This window comes from Xiphias gladius, unplaced genomic scaffold (assembly GCF_016859285.1).
Source record: "Xiphias gladius isolate SHS-SW01 ecotype Sanya breed wild unplaced genomic scaffold, ASM1685928v1 HiC_scaffold_1480, whole genome shotgun sequence".
Classification (NCBI taxonomy): Eukaryota; Metazoa; Chordata; class Actinopteri; order Istiophoriformes; family Xiphiidae; genus Xiphias; species Xiphias gladius.
In genome coordinates this window covers 172,329-186,443 of record NW_024401811.1, presented here as the reverse complement: position 1 = coordinate 186,443, position 14,115 = coordinate 172,329, and the positions used below count along the sequence as shown (strand labels likewise).

The 14,115-nt window shown below is 42.1% G+C and overlaps 1 protein-coding gene across 1 annotated transcript; it reads left to right on the top strand.

Moving 5' to 3' along the window:
• The first annotated feature begins 2,650 nt into the window (after positions 1 to 2,650).
• LOC120787506 (gelsolin-like) lies at positions 2,651 to 13,655 on the top strand. The gene is made up of 19 exons (XM_040123198.1): positions 2,651 to 2,823; positions 4,093 to 4,292; positions 5,775 to 5,929; positions 6,144 to 6,305; positions 6,385 to 6,444; positions 6,531 to 6,620; positions 7,404 to 7,493; positions 8,007 to 8,139; positions 8,340 to 8,428; positions 8,617 to 8,745; positions 8,819 to 8,905; positions 9,470 to 9,603; positions 9,986 to 10,076; positions 10,170 to 10,340; positions 10,528 to 10,702; positions 10,794 to 10,915; positions 12,973 to 13,050; positions 13,154 to 13,214; positions 13,411 to 13,655. Exons 2-19 carry the CDS (start codon positions 4,100 to 4,102, stop codon positions 13,566 to 13,568), a joined length of 2,178 nt encoding a protein of 725 aa, XP_039979132.1. The 5' UTR covers positions 2,651 to 2,823; positions 4,093 to 4,099; the 3' UTR covers positions 13,569 to 13,655.
• The last annotated feature ends 460 nt before the right edge of the window (positions 13,656 to 14,115 follow it).

The window sequence follows — 14,115 nt, the reverse complement described above, 5'->3', positions numbered from 1 at the left end:
AGTAACGCCCCAAACCAGAGCTCTCAGAAACAAGCGTGTAGCTGAAATAGCTCTCTCTGAAAAATGCTGATTGCAAACGTACATAGCAGTGTGTTGCTATCACAGACTCCCACTCAAGGACGGGTGCTGGGGCAGGTGGGCCGCCCCCCTCTGATTTGAGTGCTTTAACTCTTTTTTTTTTAATAGAAATATTGAAAGGTTGACTCTATGTCAGCATTGGCCTTGAAATGTTCAGGAGGATTTAAACAGGAGATGGCGTGTTGAGTCATTTTCAACCCATGAAATGCAGATTTTTCTAACTTTGGTAAGAAATGTGAACATCAGCACCGGCACTGATGTGTTTCATCACAGTACAGTCACATCGTTTAGTTACAGCTCAACACACATGTTCACCCCTTTAAGGACATTCATTTATTTACTGAAAAATACTCTAAAACCAGCCCTGTAATGTGTTGGTAGAGTTTTCAACGTGGTTGTTCTAACAGAATAATTGGAACAATAACAATAATAAGCTAAAGGTTCTAAAGTTGTGCAGACCATTGCAATATTATGTAAAACACAGAATTAAATAGTTAAATTAGTGATTAATTAAATAACAAAAAAGGTTTATAAAGTACATTTTTGGTGTTCAGTGATCCTCAGCTCCTTACAAACTGTTAAACAGGTTATACATGGTGGAATGTAACTAAGTACTCAAATACTGCACTTAAGTACAAGTTTGAGGTACTTGCACTTTACCTGAGTATTTCTGTTTTCTGCCACTTTATACTTCTACTTCACTACATCTCAGAGGGAAATATTGTACTTTATACTCTACATTTATTTAACAGGTGAAGTTGTTACTTTAAAGATTAAGATTTTACATAAAAACCAATGATGAGCTTGATAATATGATGCATCTTGATTAACAGACTGGGACAGTCCCTGGGCCAGTTTTTCTACATAATGACTGCTTTTATTTTTAAGACTCGAATGTATGGTACTGTTCATACTTCTGTACTTTTACTCAAGTAAAATTTGAATGTAGGACTTTTACTTGTAACAGAGTATTTTTACAGTGTGGTTTTAGCACGTCTCCCACCACTGAAACCTTTGACCTGAGACCAGTGAAGGATCATCAGCTTCGTCCCTGTCCACTGTGAGACTGGACAGGGACTCGGTTATATGATCGATACGAGCAGTGCTGGTCTGTTCCCTCTGAATCTCTTGTTTCTCTTAGTTTGGATTTAGGTGGATCTATGTCACGGTTTTTCACTCTGATCTTTATTGATATTTACAGTAACACAAATACATTTAGTAAATTCCTTCACATTTTTCTGAGACATTTTCATTTTTGATGACTGATTTGCAGATCTGTTCTCATGTCGCCATTTTTCTTCGCATTGTTCTTCTTCTGGTCTCAATGTATCTGTCAGTTTTTCAATGAGGAAGATTTGTTCAGTGATTTTATTTTATTTTTTTTACCCGTTGGTCCTGCGATGCCATTTCCCCCCCAGTTCCTCAGAATCATTTTCTTACTTGTTATTAACAGCATTTTTTTCTTTATTCATCATCTTTCTCACAAAACGTTAACGAAGCAACATAGGAGTCATTTCTTACTGTATCTGCTGCTTCCCACATAAACAACAAGTAGAGACGGTATAATCAGGGGTTAAACTGGGATGGAACGATCCGGAACCGCGTTCCGGCGTCCTCGATGCATAAGTAATTAAATGTGATTGGCAGTTTCATACATGATAATGTCAGGCGAGTTCATTTTTCATGTGCTGCAGCCTCTTCCAGCTGATGCCATGGAGATACGCCATCCACAAACTTGGTTGTGATTGGCCAGTGAGCCCCGTTCTGGGGAATGGGCACTGGCCAATCACAACCAAGTTTAGACTCCCCCCCTACCCCCCGTCTTCCTGTGCTACAACAGAACTTAGGGTTCCTCCACCTGCCAAATCCCACTTTAACATCTGAGTATAAGTTTAGAGTATCAAGAGAAATGGTTCATAAATCCATGCACAAAGAAAGAGCGACAAACAAACAAATAGCAGATCTCTGCCCAGACCCAGACCCAGACCCAGACCCAGACCTAGACCCCTTCTTCATCATCTCATTTCCCTTCCTGCTGTTTTACAGCTCTGAACACCGAACATCATTCTCTCTCTTGTTGTCGCATCTGAACACGTCACAAACAGTTGAACAGCTTTAGACCAAATGTCTATTTTACAGTCAGTTTGATGACATAGGTTTAAACTCCACTGTCTCAGCACTACAGCATCAAACGCACAGAAAGATAAAGCAGAGCAGAGGAGGAGACATGCAGTGACATGAAGACGTATTCATCGAACTGAATATTTTTGTATCCTGGATCTGATTATGAAGCCTTTTCCAGTTTATTGTGGGATAAAAGATGGTTGCAACAGTTTAACTGATGACACAATTTAAAATACAATAAAACTGAGGTGAAACATTTGAATAAAACAAACTTAAAATCAATATAAAAAGAAAAGTCTGAAAATGTTTCTTGAAGCTGCATATTGAATATTGGTGAGATTCGAATGAAAGGTGCTTAACAAACAAAGTTTATTATTATTCATTTTACATAACAGAGTAAATGTCTCTGTGGTTTCAGCAGCAGCAGCTGTTGTTCAGGCTGGTCGTGGATTAACTGGGTGTGACTGCTCTGCTCCAGAACGGAGAGGGGTGAGGTGGAACTAGAAAGGTAAAGCTACCTGCAACCCCTCCCCCACAGCCAGTGTCTCAGGTGGAGCTCAGCCTTCGTTTGTCTGCAGCAGTTTCCATCCAGCTTCACACAACGTCCAACAAACGCAAACGGTGAGTTTTCATTTGATTTCGCTTTTAAACCTGCTGCTCCTGACTATTTACCATCAGTCTGTGTTTTAATGACTGAAGTCATAGTTTGGTCTGTAAATGTCTGAAACCTCACGTCCAGGTTTAGGTCCCAAACTGGTTCAGACTCTCTTTCCCCACTCTGGAACAAACGGAGGTTAAAACCACAGAAGACAGATGAAGTTTGTGATTTTTACTGCGGATCAGACTGAAACTCTTTGTCATCTTCATTACAGTGTCATTAGTTTCTGTTCATCCTCTCATGAATAAATCCTGTTTGTTTCCTCTCTGTCCAGCTGAAATTACTCTTCTATTAGCTCAGTTTCACATCTTCATTTTGTACTTTTATAAATCTGATCCTGGAGCAGTTTCAGTCCCTGATGAGGCATTTACAGACTGTGGGGTTTTTAATGGTTGCCTGGTGTGTTTGTGAAGCTGCTTCATTATGTCATTCAAACTGTTTATTTAAATTTCCTCAGATGTAATCAAACAGCCTCTACCTGCCTGTCTGTCTGTCTGTGTGTGTGTGTGTGTGTGTGTGTGTGTGTGGATGAGTCACTTCCTGCTTCTCTGAGCTGCACCAAAGATCTTTTGTGTTGGAGAAGATGAGTCACTCTGCTGTTCTGAGAGTCTGTGAGGCTCTGTCAGCTGAAAACAACAATAAACTCAGAAGCAACATTTTCACTCTTTTGGTCTGTAAATAAAAAACACAAGTAATTTGGGAAGAGACTGCTATTGTTCTACACTCAAAACCTTCAGGCTGGAACTACAGATTTGACATCAAAAGAAACCTCGGACATATTTTACACTATCCCTGCTATACTGGCGCTAGTATGTCATTCTGATCAGACTCAAGTCTCAACACATAAAAAGACATCGTTTAGACCTAAAGGTTGTAATTTAGACTTATCATCATATGAGGATTTAGAATTAAAAAATCATAGCTGACCTTTAGTCTTTATTTAGACTAAAAAAAATATAGATTTTTAAAGTCATAACTTAGAGTTAAATTTGAGGTTCAGGTGTTGTTTGGCTCTGCCCACTGCAGGTATCATCATCACAGCGGGGTTTATATACTTTGCTGCTGATTGGGTTAGAGCTCTGACACACTCACCAAACGAGAGAAAACGGACCAGAAAGCCTATTGCACGCTGTCATGGACACATGTTGTTCAACCCAGAAACTGTAGCAAAATGGTGCACACCGTTTTCAGAACACGACCCTGGTGTTTTTCTGTGGCCCCACCCCCTACAGGTGAATCATGGTGTTCCACCCAGAGTTTGAACGTGCAGGTCGGAAGGCGGGGCTTCAGGTGTGGCGGGTGGAGAACATGGAGCTGGTGCCTATACCTGAGAGTCTGTATGGAGGGTTCTACAGCGGAGACGCTTACCTGGTTCTCCACAGCACTGAGACCCGCAGAGGAAACCTGCAGTATGACCTGCACTACTGGCAAGGTACTAAAGTACACCGTGTACTAATACGACTACACATCCAATATGACCTGCACTATCTACCGTAGAGCAGTAAATAACAGTATCATCCCCAAAAGAGAAAGAAATGAGACTTTTAAATAAATATAAATGAACACACATCGAATGTGACTTAATATAAATAAATATAACTGAATATAAAAAATATATAACTGAACATAACTGAATATAATTGAGAACAGACCTATTACGCTCATTTCCAGCTCTATATCATTATTCTGGAACTCCACTAGACTAACTTTGCAAGAGTCACTCTTCAAAATATGTTCCTATTTATCTCAAACTGCCCGTAATGAAGCCCCTCAGTTGAGCCTCTGACTGAAACAGGCAATATTAGCTAAGGCCTCCTGTAGAGGCCTCCTCAAAAGCCCAGTCTCTTCTGATTGACTGAACATCCATAAGCTTGCCAAGGGGCAGCGCACCTAGTGCTTGTGAGCACCGCCTCATCCTCTTACCGGTGTGGAGGCTCTGAAAGCAAACTGTAAAACTAAGTAACTAGTAACTAAAAATCACAACGGAACAAAATTAATTTGAAATGGCAACTTCTCAGATCCATCCTTACATCCGAATCCAATCTGGAATATAAGAGTGGACAGCACGAACATCTGCAGCAACAAAGATTACAGCAGGATGTCTCTGTTCAGTAAATATTATGCCCATTACCTGATTACTGAGTGACATAATGGTGGATTTAGTCTGTCAGTCACAATCCGTATAGAAATTTTTTTTCTATATATGCCCCTGTTAAAAGTTGTTTGTGTGGAAATGCCCAAAAACCCTGACTGAAGTGGAAAACGTCTGCAGTCAGGAAATACAAAAGCTAACGCTGCTAGTAAAATGGTATTCCGCTGTCGCCAACTGACTGTATAGTAAACCTACATCATCTGCTATTTGTATACATGGGGAATTTGCATTCGCACTGAAAAAAGCTTTGTTTCAGGGGGTGCCAAATTAGCATAACGCCAGCCTACAGACGAATGTGTTACATAATGACGTAGATAAGTTACACCTGGAATACAAACCACAAGCAAAGCATTTCTGAAACTTCAGGAGCTGTGTTTTTTGTGGCAGAGAATAACTCCCTTTGTCGCGGACTTTGGTCTTTGTAACTTACCAGACTTTTAACATGCACAAAAAACCTATATTGAAACCCAAACCGCATAATATAAAGAAATATAAATAAACATAAATGAGTGTAACTGAAAATAAATGAAGATAACGGAATACAAATGAATATAAAACAACATAATTGAATATAAATGAATATCACTGATAAACTGAAGTGGACCCAGAGTGACCCTGAGAGACTTCAATTACATCTGCAGACTTTAATTATAGTTACAACCAATACACACCTTGCTCTGTAACACTGAACTAATACTACTGATAGTAGATTTAGTTGTTGGTAGTGTCCTCAACGGCTTGACTGGCGTGATTGGTCTTCAGGTTCAGAGTGTTCTCAGGATGAGAGTGGAGCCGCAGCCATCTTTGCAGTCCAGATGGACGACTTCCTGCAGGGGGCGCCCATCCAGTACCGCGAAGTCCAGGCCCACGAGTCCAGTACCTTCAGTGGGTACTTCAAAACTGGGCTCAAGTACATGGTAACTACAGAACCTGTACTAGCAGTACTAGCAGTGCTACTGTACTGACTTCTCTTACATTTTAACTTCAGTTTCAACCTTTTTTGTTTAATTGGTTGGCTTTACTGTTGATCCTTAGTTCTACGTTTACATTTGTCACATGATCTATTTATTTATTATTGTTTTCTTTGTTTTGTCTTTGGCATTGATGACATCACTTCCTTTCTGTCTTCAGAAAGGCGGCGTGGTCTCTGGGTTCAAACATGTGGTGACCAATGACGTGGAGGTTCAGAGGCTGCTGCAGGTGAAAGGTCGATGCGTCGTCAGGGCGACAGAGGTTCCTGTCACCTGGGACAGTTTCAACCAGGGCGACAGTTTCATACTGGACCTAGGGGAGGTGAGACAGGCAGAGAGAAGTGAGACAGGCAGAGAGAAGTTGGACAGGCAGCTCTGAACCCGTCTCTTTCTCTCTACAGGAAATCATCCAGTGGTCTGGTTCTCATAGCAACCGTTTTGAGAAGCTGAAGGCCACGATGGTGAGTGTCGACATCACCTCATGACATCATCATAATTGATTGATTGATTGATTGATTGATTGATTGATTGACTGATTGACTAATAGGTGTCCAAGGGTATCCGTGACGAGGAGCGGTGTGGGCGGGCCAAGCTGCTGATCTGTGATGAGGGGGCGGAGCCAAACAGGATGCTGGAGGTGATGACACATGTCACATGACCTGACAACAACATAATAATACTATGAATACGACACGTACAAAGGAATAGTGCAGCGGATTAATGTGTTTAAAGTTAAATGTGTATTAATGTGACAGGAGAAACGTTTGTGTTGATCACAGTCGAACAGAGACAGTTGTCTCTAGACACTGGTCTGAAAACATAATGAAAAATATTAATCAAATATGGAATAAGTTTAGTCAAATAACAGAGAAAAATCTGTAGAATCTCTGAAAAATATCTGTAAAACATCTGACCAAAATAAGATATCTGAATAATATAATTGAAATGAATGCTGACCCAGACTGTGACGTAGCTTCAGTCCAAGCTCCACAGTCTGGATTTGAAAGTGCTGCAGCAGGAGTTACTGTCAGCTTCAGACTCTAAACATCAAACTCATAATTTCCGTCTCTGTCTTCAAAAGAAATAAATCATGTCACCACCAGCCCCCTGCTCTGTCTTTATCGGACCTTGGTAGGCCCTTTATTGGCCTGCTGCTCAGAATGTAAATGTGAGGATTTAATAATAATGGAGATTTGATGGAGGATTGCTACTTTACTTTGTGATTTTTGCAAAGTCTTGCAGTACCACGCATACGACCTGGACTCTTCATCAGTCCAACAGATCCTGTGAAACCTTTCAAATAAATCCCAAAATAAATCCTTGAAGTGTCATTAAAATAAAGGTTAGAGTCTACACTTAACTCTGACCTCCTCCTGTCGACCTCTTGCTCTTCCTGTTGACCTCTGACCTCTGTGTTCAGGTCCTCGGGGAGAAGCCGGAGCTTCCTGAAGCTCACAATGACGACACCAAGATGGATGCCTCTAACAGGAAGGAGGCTCAGCTCTACAAGGTAGGGCCGTAGGCTTCCAGTCAACTGGTCGATTGGTTGGTCAATGTGCTCCCGTCTGAGCAAATTCTCATTGGTTGAACAGTCTCCAGTGTTACTTTCATGAGGAGATAAGTGCTACATCAACAGCCTTCCAGGATTAACACATTATTTACTGTGGCGGCCTGAGGGACAGACTACCTGTGAAAAGACCAACCCGTTTTCACAACTTTGGACTTGTCCAAACTAATGGAGGCTGCTAGGTCTAACTTATTTCATGTTTACTGAACATTTACTCGGAGTCGACTCCAAACTAATTGACACCATGTCAAAGAAGTTGTCGTGTGGCTTTATTTCACTAAAACAGACGACCAAAAAGTCGAGTGTAAACTTTACAAACGGCAGTTCTCATATCACAGCTCAACAACCAACATGGCAGATCATCTAAAAACGGGAGGCTACCTTGTCTGAATTAGGATGCTCTGTCAACTTTCCAGCAGCAGGAAGTCTTCACCTGTCTGCCTGTCTGTCTTTCAGGTGTCTAATGCAGGTGGGGACATAGAGGTTACCATGGTAGCAGAGCAGAACCCATTTTCCCAGGATGCTTTGCAGTCCAGCGAGTGTTTCATCCTCGACAATGGAGCCAACGGACACATCTTTGTCTGGAAAGGTTCAAACTTTACTCTGTTTATAAAGAAACTGGTCTGGTCTGAAACCAGTTTCTTTACCAGTTTCTGGTCTGAATAGGGTTCCTCAACTGAGAGAGGAGCTGTAATCTGTAACCTGATAGGTCAGTGAGAGGGACAGTCACCTGTCCTCCTGAGAATTATTATAAAGATGACAATGGTGTGTGTATGTGCGCACACGCAGGTAAGGATGCAAACACTGAGGAGCGTCACGCTGTTCTGAAGAGCTCAGAGCAGTTCATCCACAAGATGAACTACCCAGCACACACACAGGTAAACACACAAAGTTAAACACACAAACAGGTAAATAGCTGTAGAGTGTTACAGACCCACCTTTCACGGTCTCTCTCCAAACTCACCTGACACAAAATCCAACCAAATCAAGTGCAAACCTGAGAGACGTTTACCTGTCCCAAACTGTACAAATTGCCTGTCCATCCTGACTCTGTGGTCCCCCTCAGGTCCAGGTCCTTCCTGAACATGGGGAGACTCCACTCTTCAAACAGTACTTTAAGAACTGGATGGACCCTGACGACACCATTGGCATGGGAACGGCCTATGTGACCAATCAGATTGCAAAGATTAAGATGGTAAAAAAATCAGGATCAGTTCAGGACCGAACTGTTCCAAACCAGACCAAAACTAACTCTTCTGATTGGACAGGTGCCATTTGACGTGTCTAAGCTCCACCAATCAGAGACCATGGCAGCGCAGCACGGTATGGTGGACCGAGGAGACGGAGAGAAACAGGTGAGGAGGGTGGTGTCCATCTTTCTCTCATGGCTGTCCATAGGTGTAGGTTTTGTTTCAAAGGTGGGGCAGGACTGTCGAGATTTCAAAATGTAAAAAAGGACATGTAAAAGTGTGACCCATCTAGAAAAGAATAAATCATGGTGAGATCGGTTATAATTCCTTCCATAATAATAATAGTTAAAAAAAGCTTCTTGAATTTCTGCATTATTTATTCATTAAGCATCATAACCAGCAGTAATTTTCTTTGACCTGATATTGTCCATTAAATAATATTGTAAAATTTTTGACAAAAAGGACAGCCTCTTACTGCATTGTCTTTCAATGGTTATCAACTCTAGTGTCTTATGTAGGAGAATTATCTGTAAATAAACACAGATTATATGACTGTTTTAGCTGAAAATGCAGGTTTCCTCTCAGATAGTTTACAGTCCCAACGGCCTCCTGCAAGAGTCTGGGCTGTCTGTAGGTGGCCTGAGAGGCAAACCCACGCTGGATAACCCCCAGGCCCCAGAGGAAAGTACACCATTGTGCTTGTCTCTCTCTCTACCTGTCTGTCTGCAGATCTGGCGTATTGAAGGATCAGATAAGGTTCCGGTGGATCCGTCGGTCTTCGGTCAGTTCTATGGAGGAGACAGTTACATCATCTTGTACCAGTACCGGCACAACAACAGACAGGGTCACATTATCTACATATGGTGAGATATCACATTCATACATGTTATGAAAGTCTATTCGTAAGTAAAAGGGTCAGTCTGGCTCTTCTGTCCTATGAATAAAAAGAAAAAAAAAAAATACAACTGGATTTGGACCGGTCCTAACTATTCTGGGTTCTAGTTTTTATTAGATCTAGTCATCATGGAGTCTATTTGGACCAGTCTTTTTATTTTTAAATGATTTTATGCATGTTGGGTTCAGGTATGTTTTCTATTTTTCCATTCTGGATCAAACATTTTGAACCCAGTATGTTTGTACAGAAGGGGCTCCCCCTGGTGTCGGCTTCCTGTTACAGCAAGAATAACGATTATATGAAAAACTAAATATTTTGCCTATTTTATTTTTGTCTTTGTCTCTCCACAGGCAGGGGGCAGAGTCTAGCCAGGATGAGGTTGGCGCATCGGCCATCTTGGCTGTCCACATGGATGATGAATTGGGAGGTGGTGCTGTACAGGTACTTAAATTGGGAACACTGGACCCAAATCCATAAATAGATCCAGACTTTAACCCTCTGAGCCTGAAGGTTTCCAATGTTACCTGTCTGCAGGTGCGAGTAGTTCAGGGAAAAGAACCCGCCCACCTCATGAGCCTGTTTGGGGGCCAGCCAATGGTGGTGTACAAGGGCGGAACTTCCAGAGAAGGTGGACAATCAGAGGGGACAGATACCCGCTTGTTCCAGGTTCGAGCCAATCCAGCTAGGGACACCAGAGCTGTGGAGGTGAGAGAGAAAACCAGAGCCAGAGACTGAGGTAGTGTCAGACTGCAGGATATGTTAGCCACAGATGGTCGCTGTTCTCGTTTGACTGCTGGGTCTCATCATTTTCAGGTTTATATCATGGAGTCTGATCCCAGCATTAGTCCAGTTAGATGAGTTGGAGCCTGACTGTCTCCTCTGTCCTCCTCAGGTGGATCCGTCCTCCTCCAGTCTGAACTCCAGTGATGTCTTCCTCCTGGTCTCCCCCTCTGGATCCTGGATGTGGAAAGGGAGGAGGAGCAGCTCAGATGAAGTCAAGGGAGCTGAAGGGCTGGCAGGGATCCTGCAGGTGACCCCTGCAACACTGGAGGAGGGGGAGGAGGAAGGTGAGGGGGGTGAATGATAGATGATTCTCCATGTTTTTTGGCTCAAAATTCAAACCACGTCCATCCAGCCTGACTGTGTATTTGTGTACAGATGCATTCTGGGATGCACTAGGGGGGCAGGAGGAATACTGTCACTCCCCCCGGCTGAAGAACAAGATGGAGACTCATCCTCCTCGTTTGTTTGCCTGCTCCAACAAGACTGGAAATTTCCTGGTCCGTCAGGCTGGTCACATGATCTAGTCACATGACCGTTAACACTGCTGAACAGGAGTTTCTAGTTTTCTGGGGTGATAAGTCATGTTGTTTATAAACCACTCATTAACAATCACTAACTAGCTAATTGTTAACATTTGGGATTAACTGAAAAAGGCTCAGTCTTCTGAGAGTTGATGTGTGCTAATTATCAAAAACTACCTGCTTGCTAATGACTAGTTAAGATTTTTAGAGCAGTTACTCAGTTGTTTCTAATTAGCCACTTAGATGATGTAAGATGTCAGTGTTCACCAAGGTGTTCACTTTGGTTGCTAGAGTTTTACTAGGTGGTTGTTGGGGATTAATTCAACAGTTTCTAGGTTGTTCAAAGTGGTTGGTAGGGGTGTACTAACTAATTTGAGGTGTTTGGGGTGATTGCTAAATGTTTACTAGGTAGAAGTTGGTTGTTAAGGTGGTTGCTAGAATGTTAAAGGTGGTTATTAGGATATTTTAGGTGGTTGCAGGTGTTTACTAGGTTGTGCTAGTGTGCTTGAGATAGTTGCTTTGTGGTTATTAGGGTGTTCAATGTCTTTGCTAGGGATTGGTGATGGGATGCTCAAAGTGGTTGCTAGGGTGTTAGAGTTTGGTCCTGGGATGTTCAAGCTTGGGTTTAACTTGGGTTTACTTTGTGGTTGTTTGGATGTTCAGGCTGTTTGTTTTAGATTTACTTGGTAGTTGCTAAGGTATTCAGGATAGTTATGTGAAATTCAGTCGGTGGCTGCTTGTCTGTAAGTAGTTAATAAGCCGGTGGAAGTAAATACACTGCATTCAGAAAGTATTCAGGCACCTTCAAATTATTATATTATGTTGCAGCCTTATGCTAAAATCATTTAAATTATTTTTTTCCTTCCTCAATCTACACTCAGTTTCCTGTGAAGACAAAACAAAAATAGAATTTAAAAAAGTTTTGCAGATTTATTAAAAAGGAAAAACTGAACACATTGACATAAGCATTCAGACCTTTTACTCAGTCCTTAGTTAAAGCACATTTGGCCATGGTTAAAGCCTTGAGTCTTCTTAGGTATGATGTGACAAGCTTTGCACACCTGGATTTGACGGTTTTCTGCCAATCTTCTCTGAAGATCCTCTCAAGCTCTGTCAGGTTGGATGTGGACTATCAGTGGCCATTTTCAGGTTTCTCCAGAAATGTTTGATTGGGTTCAAGTCAGGGTCAAGTCGGTCTTCTGGAAGTTTCTCCCATCCCCTTATAGGCTCTCTGGAGCCAGCCAGAGTGACCATAAGGGTATCGGTCACCTCTCTTACCAAGGGCCTTCTCCCGGGATTTCTCTGTTTGGCTGGGCAGCCAGCTCTAGGAAGAGTCATGGTTGTTCCATACTTCTTCCATTGAAGAATTATAGAGGTCACTGTGCTCTTGGGAACCTTCAATGCAGCAGAATTTTTTTTTGTAGGCTTCCCCACATCTGTGCCTTGACAAAATCCTGTCTCCGAGTTCTGTAGGCAGTTCCTTCAACCTCCATGGCTTGGTTTTTTGCTCTGATATGCATTGTCACCTGTGAGACCTCATATAGACATGTGTATACCTTTCCAAATCATGTCCAGTCAGTTGAATTTACCACAGGTGGAGTCCAGTCAAGGTGTAGAAACATCTCAAAGATTATCAAGAGAAGTGGGAGGCACCTGAGCTAAACGTCAAGTGTCATAGAAAAATGGTTTGAGTACTTCTGTTTTTAAAAATTTCTAAAATTCAGTTTTCAATTTGTCATTATGGGATATTGAGGGGAAAAAATGAATTATTACGATTTTATGATAAGGCTGCAACATAAGTCTGAAAAAAGTGAAGGGGTCTGAAAACTTCTGAATGCACTGTAATTATTATAATTGAAATATGTAGTGAAATTAACAAATATTTACAAGTGATTGGTTTATTCCAATGTTGTCTGTAAATGTTAAATGTGATTTTAACTGTAAACTGATCAGTGTTATAAAATATTACCTGTTAGAAAAAACAGATCAGCTTATAAAGAGCATTACATCTCAATCTCAATGTGCGTATTCAGATGGAGGAGGTTCCAGGTGAGCTGACGCAGGATGACCTTGCTCCTGATGATGTCATGATCTTGGATACCTGGGATCAGGTGAGTCGCTACTGCTGTTGCCATGGTTACAGGTCCAGCCCCTGTGGCATCCTTTTTTTGTCCTTTCCTACCATCATCCCTTACTTCCTGTGTCCTCCTGCAGGTGTTTGTTTGGATCGGAAACGAGGCTCATGATGAGGAGAAGAGGGAGGCCACAGTGTCAGGTGAGACAGACGGGAAGGCCAGTCTGAAACCAAAATCGGGGGTTAACCTGAGCCAGAGCTCAGCGCTGCCTCCCCACTGTCAATGAACAGATGTCAGTTTTTAAAAGAATTAGCACCTGAGAGCTCCAGGTTCTTCCAGATCGAACCTGGTCGAGGTGATCCAGGATGCTAACAGCTGACTTTGTTTCCTGTCCAGCTGTCCGGTACATAGAGAGTGACCCAGCCAGCAGAGACGCTCGTACCCCCACAGTGACGGTGAAGCAGGGATTTGAACCACCAACCTTCACTGGCTGGTTTCTGGGCTGGAACCATGAGTACTGGAATGCTGACCCGCTGAAGCGCCTCACTGAGTAACTGTGACAGAATATCATCACTTCCTGTTTAGAAATAATGAAGGTGCTCTGAGTCTCACTGCTCTAATAAAACTTGTCTGTCTGACTACACCGCTGTCTGTCTGTGAAGGTTTCAGACACCAGGGGGCGATGGGGGTCCATCATTACACTGATTTAAGTGGGGTGGTGTGTGTTTGTGCGTGTGTCAGTTGCCTGTTGCCTGTTGCCATGGTGTCTCCTGTCACTCATCACCATAGCAACAATTTGATAGTGTAATAGTTTATTGGAGCATCTCTCTTTATAAATACTGATGTTGATAAATAACAATAAGAGGATCTGTAACAGAATGAAAAGTTTCTCATAAATACAGAAGAACAGAGACAGAAGCCACAGTGAACACAGCAGAGGACAGATCAGTAGAGGACGGTAGAGTTCAGTCTGTACAGGACAGCAGGTGTGTGCGTGTGTGTGTGTGTGTGCGTGCTTGTTTACAAACTATTCATCACAATTTAAAGTTTTTACTGTTTTACAATAAAATCTGATGTTTACATTAAAATCAGTAGAATTCT